The sequence below is a fragment of the Muntiacus reevesi genome, chromosome 3, assembly GCF_963930625.1.
Source record: "Muntiacus reevesi chromosome 3, mMunRee1.1, whole genome shotgun sequence".
NCBI lineage: Eukaryota > Metazoa > Chordata > Mammalia > Artiodactyla > Cervidae > Muntiacus > Muntiacus reevesi.
Genome location: NC_089251.1, coordinates 163,380,611 through 163,394,323, shown reverse-complemented (window position 1 = coordinate 163,394,323; position 13,713 = coordinate 163,380,611). Strand labels below are relative to the sequence as shown.

The 13,713-nt window shown below is 46.0% G+C and overlaps 1 protein-coding gene across 3 annotated transcripts in view; it reads right to left on the bottom strand.

Moving 5' to 3' along the window:
* The window catches only part of SLC22A2 (solute carrier family 22 member 2), a 33,089-nt gene extending 21,115 nt beyond the window's left edge, over nt 1-11,974 (bottom strand). The window contains exons 1-4 of one of the 3 annotated variants that reach the window (XM_065931018.1): nt 11,088-11,974; nt 8,933-9,036; nt 3,502-3,692; nt 1,069-1,237 (exon numbers count right to left, since the gene is read on the bottom strand). In XM_065931018.1, the coding sequence (XP_065787090.1) occupies nt 1,069-1,237; nt 3,502-3,692; nt 8,933-9,036; nt 11,088-11,483 (860 nt within the window). In that variant the 5' untranslated portion in view covers nt 11,484-11,974. The remainder of the gene's footprint in view (nt 1-1,068; nt 1,238-3,501; nt 3,693-8,932; nt 9,037-11,087) is intronic. The other 2 variants (XM_065931016.1, XM_065931017.1) reach the window with 2 other exon arrangements.
* Nucleotides 11,975-13,713: the final 1,739 nt, after the last annotated feature.

Here is a 13,713-nt window from a genome sequence, read left to right as displayed (position 1 = left end):
AAGAAGTGCTTCAGAGATGGACAGAACTTGGATAGTAGGTGGGCCTTTCCTGTCATGCTAAAGCATTAGGTCTTTATTCTGAGGAGAATAAGACTATTGAAAAATATTTAAGCCAAAGAGTAATGAGCTAGACCTGGATTTTTCCAATGCAATGTGAAGTGTGGACTAGAGGATGGGAAAGCTGATGCCAAAGAGACCAGTTATGAATCTGTCCAGAAATTCAGGCAATAAATAATGAGTTCCTAATGAGAACAGAAAAAAAAGGGGGGGGGGCGTGGATTCAGAGATAAAAAGGGAGTAGAAAAGATATAGGGAAGCAGCTAAGAATCATCCTCAGAATTTTACTGTCTTTTGGAGGAGAAACAGGCTTCCTGGGAAGGGTTTGGATGTTAAATCTTTAGAAAAGTCACCTATATGAAGAACAGGTAGCTGTGTCCAGGAACTAAATAAGTGGGTTTTTGCAAAGGAGATTTGGTTGATAATCCAGCACCCTTCTTGACTTCTTTCAGGTAACCTCATATTAGGAGTTTTTGAGAGTTTCTTCTATTTCCATGTTTCCCTTGGGCAGGAATGACTGACATTTCACTTGCTCTGGTAACTCTGATTGATTGGTGTGGTCTGACTGGGGTGCCACATTGGCCTAATCTGGGATTAAAAACTATTGTGATTGATTGGGGATGTCTGCTTCAAAAGTGGTGATAACAGCATCACCCTTCACCTCTATCTTGGAGTCTCTTCTAAGGAGAGGTAGAGTAAGAACAGTAATGTTGTCAGTCTCTTCGAAGGGTATTACAGCCACTACAAGCTAATTTTTAAAATCGCATAAATAATGTGAAAATGTGAGATCCAAGTCATAAAGCTCTTGGTTCAAAGTGAAAGAACATTTGATTTCCAGAGGGGGAGACAGGTGGAAACTTGTCATTTTCAGCCCTGAAACAGGGACCTGGCATTCCCAAGAAATAGAAGAGTGAAGGACATCTCAGGCTGGAAGGATGGTGTGCACTGGGGAAGACAGCCTTTTTAGCCAAATGTTTCAGTTTATTTCCTTTTTGTCCCACTTGGACTTACCAGTAATAGAGCAAGAAGCAGAAGTTGGGCAGAGTCACGGTGAACTGAAGCCACCTCCAGTGTGGAAGCACATAGGCCACCCCAGCAAGCATAAGGAGTCCAACCGTGAAGGCCACTTGGTAGAAAATCCCCACTGTCCTCCGGTAGTTCAGCCCGACGAATTCTGTAACTGCAGAGAGAACCCAAAGGGTTAGCACCAGTCAGTACAAGAGTAAGCTGGCGATCCAACGATAGGACAACTAGGATGCCAACCTTGAAAATGTGGTCCAAGCTCTAGAATTTTCTATACAGCTCTTAGAAAATTTTTAAATGTCCTTTGGGACCTATTCTGTTATGATTATTGCTGTTGTGTCAATGTAAAATCTCATAATCCCACATTACATGGAGTGAGCATTGAATTTAGAGCATAGATGATTTTCACGTAAATGAATAGCTCAGTATAATAGCTCATGTCCTCTTACATGAGTTAAACATTTTCTTGGCCATGCTGTTAATGTGTGCAAATGGCTTGAAAACCTAAGGGGTGAGTTTCCAGGTTGACTGAAGTGAGCTAGTACTGGCTGGCAAAAACTAATTTTTAAATTTTTAGGAATTTCACAAGCTGATTTTTAACCCATTGGTATCTTAAAATCAGTCATGGTGTGAGTATTCACAACTTAGAAATTGGAAAACACTATGAATCAGGTTTTTTATTCTCCAAAAGCTGGTTTAAAGGCATAACACTGCACATGGTATAATTATTTTTATCCCATGCTATACACCATGACAGATGTATGAAGTCCATGGTACATGGACTTGGGAAATAGTCATTTTTTTTTTTTGGAAATAGTCATTTTTATATCACAGACATTCTAGAATTGACATGCCAGACATTCCACGAACCACAGAGTTTTGCTTTAAATGTTTGGTTATCGTGTTAAAGATTTCAACTATTTGTAAACCAAATAGAAATGTTCTCTGAAATTATTTCTATGAAGTACTGTGAACTATCCAAAAGTACTTACAAAGAGAGATGAAATTGTGTACATACTTAATAAATAGAAACAGCTGTCTTTCAAAGTGGTTGGGGTCATGGATGAGGTCTTGGGTTAGCAAGCAGAAAAGTAGAAAAAGGGCGCATGGCAAGTGAACCATGAAGACACTGGGGGGATTGGCGGAGAAATTACTGAGAGGAAGCTGAAATTTGAATTCAAATGCTACGTATTTCTATGTCGTGCTTTCAGAAACCAAGTTTCTCATCAAGTAACCGCATGCAGTAATCTCTTTGTTGTCATCACATAGATCAGGTGACTGCCATGACCGGCACCTAAAAGTATTAGGCGCCATTTCCTCTTCATCTCATAGAATGCCCTGGATTTATTGGCCCCTTTACTGGGCCAATTTTTAAGCACAGATATTCTAGTTCTCTTGTGGGAAATGAGGGATTTATTATTATTATTTAAATTTCAGAGCCCATTTCCCTGTGTGTGGATGCTACTTGAATGCACCCGAAAGAAAAGCAATGATGAAGTGAAGTCCCAAGATCTAAGAGTGTGGTAATTCTTCTAAATATTACTTTAAAGATGCTCTGCTGCTATAATGCAAATATTCTCCTATAATCCATGGAGCTTAAGCATAGGCCTGGCTCCTAATGAGTAGGATGTAAATGATATTCCTGGTCCTACACGTGGCTTGCTGAGGACCCGAGATTGATCACAGTACTTGTAGCCTCAGTTTCCTTGCATGTTTTTTGAGGATAACTGTGGTTTGCTAGAGTGGATGCACTCAAACTAATAAAGTCTCTTATAAATCTAGCATGTTTCTCATTGAATGTTCTCTCTGTAGAGCCTAGTACTAAATTTCATGGGGTTCAAACCAGTCAATCCTAAAGGAAATCAACTCTGAATATCCATCAGAAGGACCGAAGCAAAAGCTCCAATTCTTGGGCCACCTGATTTGAAGAGCCAACTTGGTGGTAAAGACCCTGATGCTGGGGAAGATTGAGGACAAGAGGAGAAGGGGACGACAGAGGATGAGATGGGTGGTTGGCATCACCGACTCAATGAACATGAGTTTGAGCAAACTCTGGGAGACAGTGAAGGACAGGGGAGCCTGGTGTGCTGCAGCCCATGGGGTTGCAAAGAGTCGGACACAAGTTAGTGACAAAATAACAATCAGAAGAGCCTGGTAGGCTGGATTTTCTCTCTATGGAACACCCTAGGGTACGGAAAACAAAAATTCCTAAAGCGTTATATAAGAATTTGGATGGCACACTATTTACTCTCATTCCTATTTCATTGTTTTCTTTCTAGGAGGAATGTAGAATGAGTGTACTGAGAAGATCTTAGAAATTCCTTTGATACAGAAAGAAAAATCTTTCAACGTTGTCTTGAAGCTGAGTCCCCTTTTCTGTGTAACTTCCCCCACCAGACTGACTGTATTTTGCCAGCCAACCTTTGCTCCCACAGCTGCATTCACAAGTGTTCTTACTCAGGATGTAGCCTATTAACCAGCCTGCCTTGCTGACCAGTCCTTGGATCAAGCGAAAAATTAGCATCGAGGTGTAGTTTGGGGCAATGGCCATGAGCACTCCAGACGAAGCGTTTATGAGGATTGTAATCAAGAGGCAGGGCTTACGGCCAAACCTGTGAAGGGAAAACGAAGAGAGGGAATGGCATCAGGTTAGATTCACGAAGGTTGTAGAAAATTCACACATGCTATGGAACTCTAACTACAGTGGGGGTCAACTCTGAAGGATGGACATTCAAGAGGTACAGATTGACTCCCTCCAAGAGAATCCCTGACTTCGGGTCTGCCTTTCTGGGCTGCAGAATCTCTCAGCCCCACACAGGGATGGGAGATTCTTCGAGGCCCCCCTCCCCGCCCCCCGCTGGTCCTAAATGCTCCAAGGGCCTATCTAAGCCTTCCATCATCGGGTGAGCTGGGCCTCTCCACAAGCAGACTCAACTGCCCACCCGGGAGCTTTCGCTTTAGAAAAAACAAAACTCAGTGTTCAGTGAATTTCCCTATGCATTTTCAACACTGCCTTTGGGCTTCTTGGTATTTGCGTGTCTCCATGGAAACGGTTGTTTGTGGCCTCACCTCATGTGTTCCCGTCCCTTAGGCCTTTGTCGTGGAGGGCCCTAGCAGGACCACTTGTGTACATTTTATTATGGGGACTCGGGTTTTTTTGGTTTAAGGACCTGGGAGTGTCTCAGTACAGGAAAATGTGGGAACCTGAGCTTAACCTTGTCTTTAAGGAAACAGAACCGGACCGCAAGCTTCTTGGCCCCACCTTACACCACCATGTTCTCGGCCTGCCTTCTGTCTACAGAAAGCTTTAGTCAAAGAATGAGTTTAACCAGAGAAGTGCGAAACGCGGAAACAAAGAAAAGCAGTCAAAAGAGACTAAATAATAATAATGTCATCATTAAGCATAGTCAAGACCTTTAGTTCTTTCTCAAGGGCTGTAGATAATATTCTGAACCTTATCCTGTGAGCTGTCTTATGGGTATTATTAATGCCTTAAATCTGAAACTTAAAGATCAAGCAGTATCATTGGGAATTAATATAAATTGCTAAACTTCTCAAAACTGTGTTGACGACATCATTTCTGAATTCTCAGTCAGCTATTTCCCCACTGTAAACGTATACCCTCTTAGCCTTTTATCCACAGTCTTCCAAAGTCACAACTCAACACAACGTTTTAGCCTTTCTTTCCACGTTCTCCTACCCAGCCCCCTTCACTTATCCTCAAAGAGTTTATAAGCACGTGTTCAAATGAGATTTCTTCAGCTTCCAAAGTTGACTCAGGTGACCACAAAGCACCACAGTCGTGCTCCCCTAGGTGACAAAATTCCATGGCTGATGAGAGGGGGCATTCACCCTTTGAAACTCAGAGCATGGGAACCTTCAGAAACTGGAACCTACGAATGCAGTTCACTAGGAGACAATTTCACAGACGGACACAAGTCGATTAAAATAGTAAGCAGGGCTGGAAGAAATTCTGGAGGTTCGGGAGACTGGTTTGAGACATCCCCACCTTCCTGCCCTCCTACAACAGAACCACTTAAGTGGTTAAATGAAAGAAAGAGAGAAAATCAAAGAGAGTGGGTGGACTCCAGTACCGCTGGCTTCCTAAATCCTTTAGCTACTTGCCACTCCGACTGTGGCCTGGGGATATGAGTATCACCAGAGGGTGATTTGAAAGGCAGATACTCAGGCCCACTCCAGACCCACTGGATCAGAATCGTAATTCTAACAAACCCCCCAGGTGGTTGACATGCATGTTAACATTTGGGAAGCGCTGCGTTCATTTCACTGAGCCTCAGTCTCCTCCTATGCAAACTGTGGATAATAACTCTCCTCTTCAAGGCTGTTAGGATCCTAAGTGAGAGATAACACACCATGACATCCAGTACAATGACTGGCACATAGCAGGTAGGGGACAGCTTATTTTGGAAGATCCCACAGAGTTGGGTAAGCGTGACTGCAACCCACCAGGACTTTGATTCTGTTCGGATCTGGTTCCATTAGGAAATCTGAACAGCAAGGTGCTGACTCTCGAGAACTGACTGATAGACTTTCAGAAAATTTGTGAGCTGAGTGTTAAGTGCACCATTATGAAAAATGAAAGTATACACTTCCTCTAAAGTAAATTATGTTAAAAACTGGTGTAATAAATATGCAAAACATCTCTAATTATTTTACTGTTTCAGTATTTACCTATGCTCATGAGGTCTTTTACATCTTTTTGTTATATTTGTATGGTGGAAATGCCATCGGATGGTGCATATTTCTCCAACTCTGTGTTCCATGACCTCACTTTGGTAGCTTGAAATGGACCACCGTGGGAACTTTGACAGCATGGAGGCCAGAAAACCCTACAAATTGGGGCTTTCTCCTTCAGAGAGTCAATTGTTAAACATTCACAAGCCTGATGGGACTTCTCTGATAATCTAATGGTTAAGACTCTGCCTTCCAAAGCAAGAAGCATGGGTTTGATCCCTGGTCAGGGGACTAAGACCCATGGTCAAAAATAAAGAAATACAATAAAACATTTACAAGCCTGACACTAAGTTACTGATCATTGGAGTAAAAAACCTGGAATTGCTGATGATTACTTTTTTGTGTCAGGGATTCTCACAGTCATTCCTTAGGAGGTTTGAGTGATGAAACAAATGAGACATCTTACAAAAGGCTTATTTCCAAATTCTCTTGCATATATCCTCCCTCTCTCCCACTTGTTTGCAAAGCTGACCCTCAGAAAGTCTGACTTGGTGTTCCTGGCTTTCTTCTAAAAGACACTTCAGCTCTTAAAAGATTCTTCACCCCTTCAGCTGTTAGGTCATCTTTTTAAAATTCCTTATAACAATCTACTTTGTTTAATCTGTAGCATCAAATGGGTTCCCATGAGATTCTTGCACGATTGTATAAAACCTGACAGTTGTTCAGAAACAGGTGTTGAGTGTGCAAAAGATAAAGCATCCTCCTTGGACCCCTCTGGCGGTCATCTCACTCCATACACTTACCTGCACACACAGCAGAAGAGAAAGGGGTAATAACCAACCAGACTTCAGACAGCTTAAGAAAAAGAAACAGAGGGATGCGCACAGCTCATGGGGGAAGAATGATGACTAATTAGCTTCACATAGGAGATTTCAACAAAGGGAACAAAATGATGAGGTCATCTAAGAAGGTGGATAATTGCCCGGGGATTATAAATCAGGAATGCACTGTCAGGAGAGAATTATAAGCCGTCTCCTACTCTCTGAGTGAAATGGGAATAATTAACTCATTTATTTAACCATCTGTGAAGCTCAGTCACCTATTTGCTCACTTCCGTGCTGGCAAGTTGAGTGTTAGAGTCCACTCTTTCCAGTAAAGCCGGGGGTGGACAGGGAGCCAGGGGCCAGGGCCCCAGACAGCCACACGCTGTAGCAGGGTGGACTCTGGACTCTGGGTGCTTCTTCCTTCTTAAAGGGTCATCTCCAAACCACCACCCTCAGTTCAGTGGCAACACTAGTGAAAGCAAATGCCCTCCCCTTGCATCTCACCAGCCTCTTCGCCACACAGAGTCCCAAGAAGAGCCTCTCAAAGAGGCTGCACAGGCAGTCACAGAAGAGGCATGAGGCCCGGGGCTGCCTCAGACCTACTGCCCCCTCTGTCACTCCCCTCCCTCTTGCTGCCACAGGGAGTCCTGGCCGTGAAAGTTCAGAGGACCCTGAGGTGTGACTGATACAGCCAGTCTTATTCATCTTCAATGCATTTGCCGGTTTTAAACCAGACAGACAACGCAGCATCATCAGACAAAATGTTCTACCTACGTTTTATATTAAGCTCACAGGTTTGGGTTGATCTGTACCAAAGATAGAGCTGGAGAAGGCAGCAAGCATATTTACCATTTATTTGAGAATTAAACATGTGTAGTTCATAATAAATTATGAGACTACGTATTTATTGCTCAGTTATGCAGCACAATCTCACTAGGTGACTAACAATTTAAGAGGATGCTGCTGCTGCTGAGTCACTTCAGCTGTGTCTGACTCGGTGAGACCCCATAGAGGGCAGCCCACCAGGCTCCCCCGTCCCTGGGATTCTCCAGGCAAGAACACTGGAGTGGGGTGCCACTTCCTTCTCCATTTTAAGAGGATGATACTGCTTAAAATGTTGCACCCACTGCCTAGCATACAAAACACACCCAGTAAACAGTTGATATTATAGCTCTGATGGCCAAATTAGCTAAGGTGCTTATCAAGTATAGAGCCAGTTTTTCTGTTCCTTTCCCTTTGTTGGTTGCTCAGGAATGTCCGACTCTTTGCAACCCCACAGACTGTAGCCCACCAGGCTCCTCTGTCCATGGGATTCTCCAGGCAAGAATACTGGAGTGGGTTGCCATGCCCTTCTCCAGGGGATCTTCCTGACCCAGGGATCGACCCTGGGTCTCCTACATTGCAGGTAGATTCTCTATCACCTGAGCCACCAGGGAAGCTCTTCTTTCCCTTTCCCTTTGGGGGGACTCCTAATAATGCTAATTGATCACTGATCAACTAGATCAATGAGTAAAGATGCACATTATGAGGAACTTTCAGCACAGTGAATGTGGGATTACAAAACGCTGGATAAATAAGAGACCTAGGAAGAGCCGGATTGGTACAAGCCACTGAAAACAAGCTCCTGAAGATTCAGACCCAGGTGAGAGGACCATCGGCCACGCGACCCACCTGGAGAAGTCTCCCTTCATTTATCTCTCGGGATGTGACATTATGGAATCGAATATTTACCTCTGTCAGTGTGAAGGCCCTGCTTCTCTTTCACCGTTATATCGCACCTTCCACACATACATTGGGTAAACCAAAAGATTCATTCAAAGTTTTCTGTAAGATCATAAGGGAAAGCACGAAGGAACTTTTTGGCCAACTCAACAATTACATCTGGCTCTGGGGGCCCCGATTCAGGAATCCTGCACCCCCTTGCACTCAGGTAAGAGCAATAGCAAGATTCTACCTGGCTCTGGGCCTTGAGAAGGAAGGGGGAAGAGGCCCCGAAGGTGGATGACCAGGGGATGGCAGGAAGCCAGAGGAAGAATCAGGATTACGAAAGGGATCCAGTCATCTTTCACCTGTCATCTCTCCCGCCTCACCCTCAGCTTCTGGACAGCCCACAAGGAAACACTGCCACCCCATGCTGAAACATCCCTCAATGAGCCCCGAGAATGAGAAAATACAGACAGCGGTCATGCTATCGGAGCGGCAGAAGACATCTAAGACTGTCGTGACCACCCAGGGAAGTTTGGCCGGTGTGCTGTGGGGCAGGAGGGCATTCAAGCAGGGGTGGGTGCTCTCCTCCGACGGTTTCCATTCCACCACTTCTATGGCACACCTACCTGTCTGCTATGTAGCCGATACTCATAGAACCGATAAAAAATCCTACATTCACCGCCGACTGAAACAGGTCCAGCATCCAGGAGTCGGCACACACTAGGTTAAACTGCGAGGGGCCACAGGGGTCCCGAGTTGGGAGGGAAAGAAAACAAAAGTCCTGTTAGACAGAACGAAGCCCAGGGAACGCGGGAGGCGCTCCTTGAATTGCACGGGGTGGCTGAGTGACAATAACCCAATTCTTTTCTTGCTTGTGTTTTCTTTACACAATCTGAAGATCTGACCCGCAGCCTGTTTAGCATCCTACCTGGTGGTATGTCATCAGGCTAAACTCTATTTTGGCTAAATCAGCTGAAATTAGGTCATTACTTATGCACGAACCATTCCTCTTTCTAATTTTAATGCACAGAGGCAAATAGGTGTGTGGACACAATACAAGTAAGTGCTGCCTCAAGGAAGTTGGGCGGTTGGGTGTCTCTTTAAATTAGGGGGATTAGCATCTTGCTCATGGCTGTGGCCTTTGCTCTCATTTGGAACAAGAGGCAGTGTTGTAGGAGTCGCAGGTGCTGGCCTGCAGTTTGGGAGATCCGGTTTCTAGGGCTTAAAACGAACTTTCTCTGTGCGTGCGTGGTGAGCTCAGAGGCTCAGTCGTGTCCAGCTCTTTGCGACCCCATGGACTGTAGCCTGCCAGGCTCTTCTGTCCGTGGGATTTCCCAGGCAAGAATACTGGAGTGGGTTGCCATGCCCTCCTCCAGTGGATCTTCCTGACCCAGGGATTGAACCCATATCCCCTGTGTCTCCTGCATTGGGAGGCAGAGTCTTTACCACTGAGCCACCTGGGAAGGCCTTCTTGCTCTGTGTCTGGAGTTAAATTTTCCTCTGCCCTGGGCCTCAGTTTCCTCATCTCTGTATGAATGAGTGAGGTGAGCCAAGTTGTAAGGCCTCTTAAAATTGTATGGTGTTAAATCTTCAATCCTTCACATTTCATGTAACTGTCAGACCACTTTAGATCCTTAGAAAAGTCTCTTCTACCTCAATGTCTGTTCAGACAGAGTATCTTCACATCGTCTAAGTGGTCCTTTTTAAGTTAAGCCAAGCACCTGGCTTTCTTTGGAGAATAATCTTGTCCTCCTGTTTTGCTTTGCCTCCAATAAAATCAAGTCTCACTTTTGTATATAAAATAGATAACTAATAGGGACCTCCTATAGAGCACAGGGAACTCTATTCAATATTGTGTAATAGTCTGTGTGGGAAAAGAATCTAAAGAGTGAACGTATGTATATAAATAAGTGATTTACTTTGCTGAATACTTGAAACTAACACAATATTGCAAATTGGCTCTACTCCAATAAAAATTTTTTTAAACAGCAAGCCTCCATTTTTTTTTCCTTTTTATGAAAAAGAGGCCTCACAGTCAGATTTATGTCAACAGTGTGTGTGTTAGTGGGTGTTGCTCAGTTATGTCCAACTTTATGAGACTTTTTGTAGCCTACCAGTCTCCTCTGTCCACGGAATTCTCTAGGTAAGAATACTGGAGTGGGTTGCCATTTCCTTCTCCAGGGGATCTTCCCAAACCAGGGATGGAACCCGGGTCTCCAGCACTGCAGGAAGATTCTTTACCCTTTGAGCCACCAGGTAAGAACAAGTGTAGGAATGTCCAGTGTGGTTTTTAATGAACTAATGGTACCATAGCAAAAGCTCCAACCCCAAATGGTTTGACATATATACTTTGGGCAAACTAAAGAGAAGAAAGTCAACCATGGAGAGAAAAGTGCATTGTATCACAGTAAGGCACCAATCAGGTGAGTTCTGTGAGCTGTCAGATGTCTGTCTGTTTGTATGACAGCAGATGGAGGGTACAGGTTCCAGAAATTCAGCCTGAGGCTTGGAAATTTCCCCTTTCCTGGCATTATTTCCAGGAATTCTGATATGGTTTTGCTTATTTCTTGTACTGAGACTCGCATACACTAGAATCATTATGGTCATAATATGAAGTTTAAACTAACTCACACTCTAGACAAGTAAGAGGCTGTATGTTTTGGTTGGAAAGGAGGATTTTATGAGATCCTTGCCTCCACGTCTGGGCGTTCCCGGTTTCTTCCTTAAAGAAAGCGGCACTGTTTGTTTTCTCCATCTCTTCTAAGTCCCACGGTCACCTACCTCGGTCACGATGGAGGAGCCGGGCGTGTCGTACACCCAGCCCTGGTCGCAGGGGCCCAGGGGCAGGGGGCTGCCGTTGGCGGCCAGGCCGGCCAGCGGGTCCAGGCAGCCGAGGGCGCTCTGGTTCCAGTCCACCGCGTAGCGGAGGCACTGACCCTCGGGCCCCGGGCCCGGCACCGAGTAGTTGAGCTCCTCCGCCAGGCTCCAGCCACATCGCCGGCTCAGCTCCGCCACCCCGGGGCTCCGGCAGCGGTGGTCCGGGGTGAAGCCCAGGAAGACGATGCCCACGTAGATGGGGGTGAAGGCGACCGAGATCAGACAGAGGAGGAAAAACGTTTGTTTCTGGAAAAAGTTGAATTCCCCGATGTGCTCTAGGATGTCGTCCACCGTCGGCATGATTCCCGCAGAGAGATCCCGATGTTCTTTTCCTGCGCTGCTCTGTCGTTGTGGAACGAGGCTGCAGCCAGCTCAGCAAAACCCCGACCAAAAGTCAAAGGGTGAGTGTACTTTAGAAAGGGGACCAGCCTCTGGTCCAGACCTCTGCTGGTGGGACCAACTCCCAGCCAGGCGCTTCCCTGGCCGCTGAGCCCTGCTGCTCCCCTGAAGAGTCCCAGGGCGAGATGCTGTGTTTAGCATCGCATCCCTCCCGTGCGTGTGGGTCGCTCCCTCACCCGGCCCCACAAACGAGCCTTCCTATGTCCCCCGCGGGGAGAAATCCGAGAGCTTTCACGTATCACAGCCCTGTTAATCTTTCTCTTAGTAAACCGAGCGTCCAGGAAATTAATAGATTCATATCTCACCCACACAGCCGACCTTTTCGCCAAGGTGTTGCAGGGAAACGAACTGGATTTTGGCCGTGCTCGCTGGCTGCTCTGTGTGCGGTGTGAATCATAGTCTCCAGCCAGAGTTCTTGTCTGGATTTGGGGGGTTCGCGAACTCGATCGCTGGACTCCCGCTCCCAACCGCAGCCTTTGACTTGGCACCTGCTGGGGCTGCCTGTGTTATTTTCCCGGATTTCCCCGTTCTGCTCTTTCAAGAAGAACAATTTGGCATTCTTGCCTTTGAACCCTGCAACTGCTTGACCTGATCCTGAGGAAAGAATAATATGTCCTCTCCACATGTAGGTCAAGTGGAGCCGCAGGCAGGGGTGGTCTTGTTCTGCTGTCTTTTTGTCTTATTTGTTATTTCTGCCTGTGATTGGTGTGTGTGTGTGTGGGGGGGTACTCTTTAGGATGGCATTGGCTGCATCCAAGGGCAAGGGAAGTGAGGGTGGAAGGATCCTCACGGAGGTGGGCAGCTGCCTCTTTTGGAAGCTCGTTTCTTGATATATCTGCCTATTAGAACATCAGAAATCTAATCTAGTTTGCTTTCTCCTTCTTTTTCTATTAGGGTCTGTCTTCCTGTGGCTAGAACAGCATGTGTCTAAAAGTAGTGACTCATAGACATCCTTCTCCCCAAAGCAGCTGCAAGCATCTTTTTTTTTTTTTTAAACGAAGCAAGAACCCGGGTGCCTGTGGGATCCCTGTCTACCTCCTCTGGGTCCTGTTGGGCGCCTGGAGGGGCTCTGCTTGATGGTGACAGGCTAGGGGTGGGGCTCCTGCCACCACTGACCCCTGTTTGAGTGAGCGGATTCAGACTCTATAGAACCAAGGACCGGTGGAGTATTTCTGGCACAAAGTTTTAGCACGAAGCTCATCCATGCATTTCTACCCATTGACTATTTGATGTGCTCGGTCGCTCAATCTTGTCTGGCTCTTTTGCGACCCCGTGGACTGTAGCCTGCCGGCCTCCTCTGTCCATAGACTTTTCCAGGCAAGGGTACTGGAGTGAGTTGCCATTTCCCCCTCCAGGGGATTTTCCTGACCCAGGGATGGAACCCGCGTCTCCGGCATTGGCAGGTGGATTCTTCACCACTGAGCCACCAGGGAAGCCCATTCAAAGGAGAAAAGAGAACAGAAGAAATGAGACTTGAGTTGAATTGCTGGCTGTACCCAAACTGGCCAAGGCCAAGAGCGGACAGTGGTGAGCAGGGGTCTCAGCTTCCGAGAGAATAAACTGTCATGACCTGAAAACACCAGCCCTGCGAGATGCATGGCTCGTCCTGCATCCATCTTGGATAATAGATGACAGGAAGGATTTCCAGGGAGACGAGGCTGCAGCCAGTTGCCTGAATCTGGAGACGGGATCCAGTTCTTTGCTCAGGAGAGCTCCAGAGGCGGAGAGATTTTTCAAATAAAGATGAAAAAACCACAAATAACATAAAGGGCAGAAAAAGAATGCCAACCAGCAAAAAGATAAGGTGATATTGAGCAAGAAAAACATGGCTTGAACTTCCATTTCCATGAAATTGCAGTGGAAGGCCTTTTCCTTCCCACTGAGCACAACAAAAACCCCTGGACAATTTATATGAAACAGTCACCAGGAGACGATGTACACTGGAGAGAAGGCAGACCCGGTGGGCACGTCTGGGCCCAGAGAGTGACATGGGCCCAGACCAAGTGCTGGAGAAGCAACAAGCCAGAAATACCAGTGGTCCCAACCCAGTACCATGCAAAGCCCCAACATAGGCCTGCTCTCTAGATTCCTGGGAGTAACTTGGAGCTTTATCATGACCGCAATGGACATC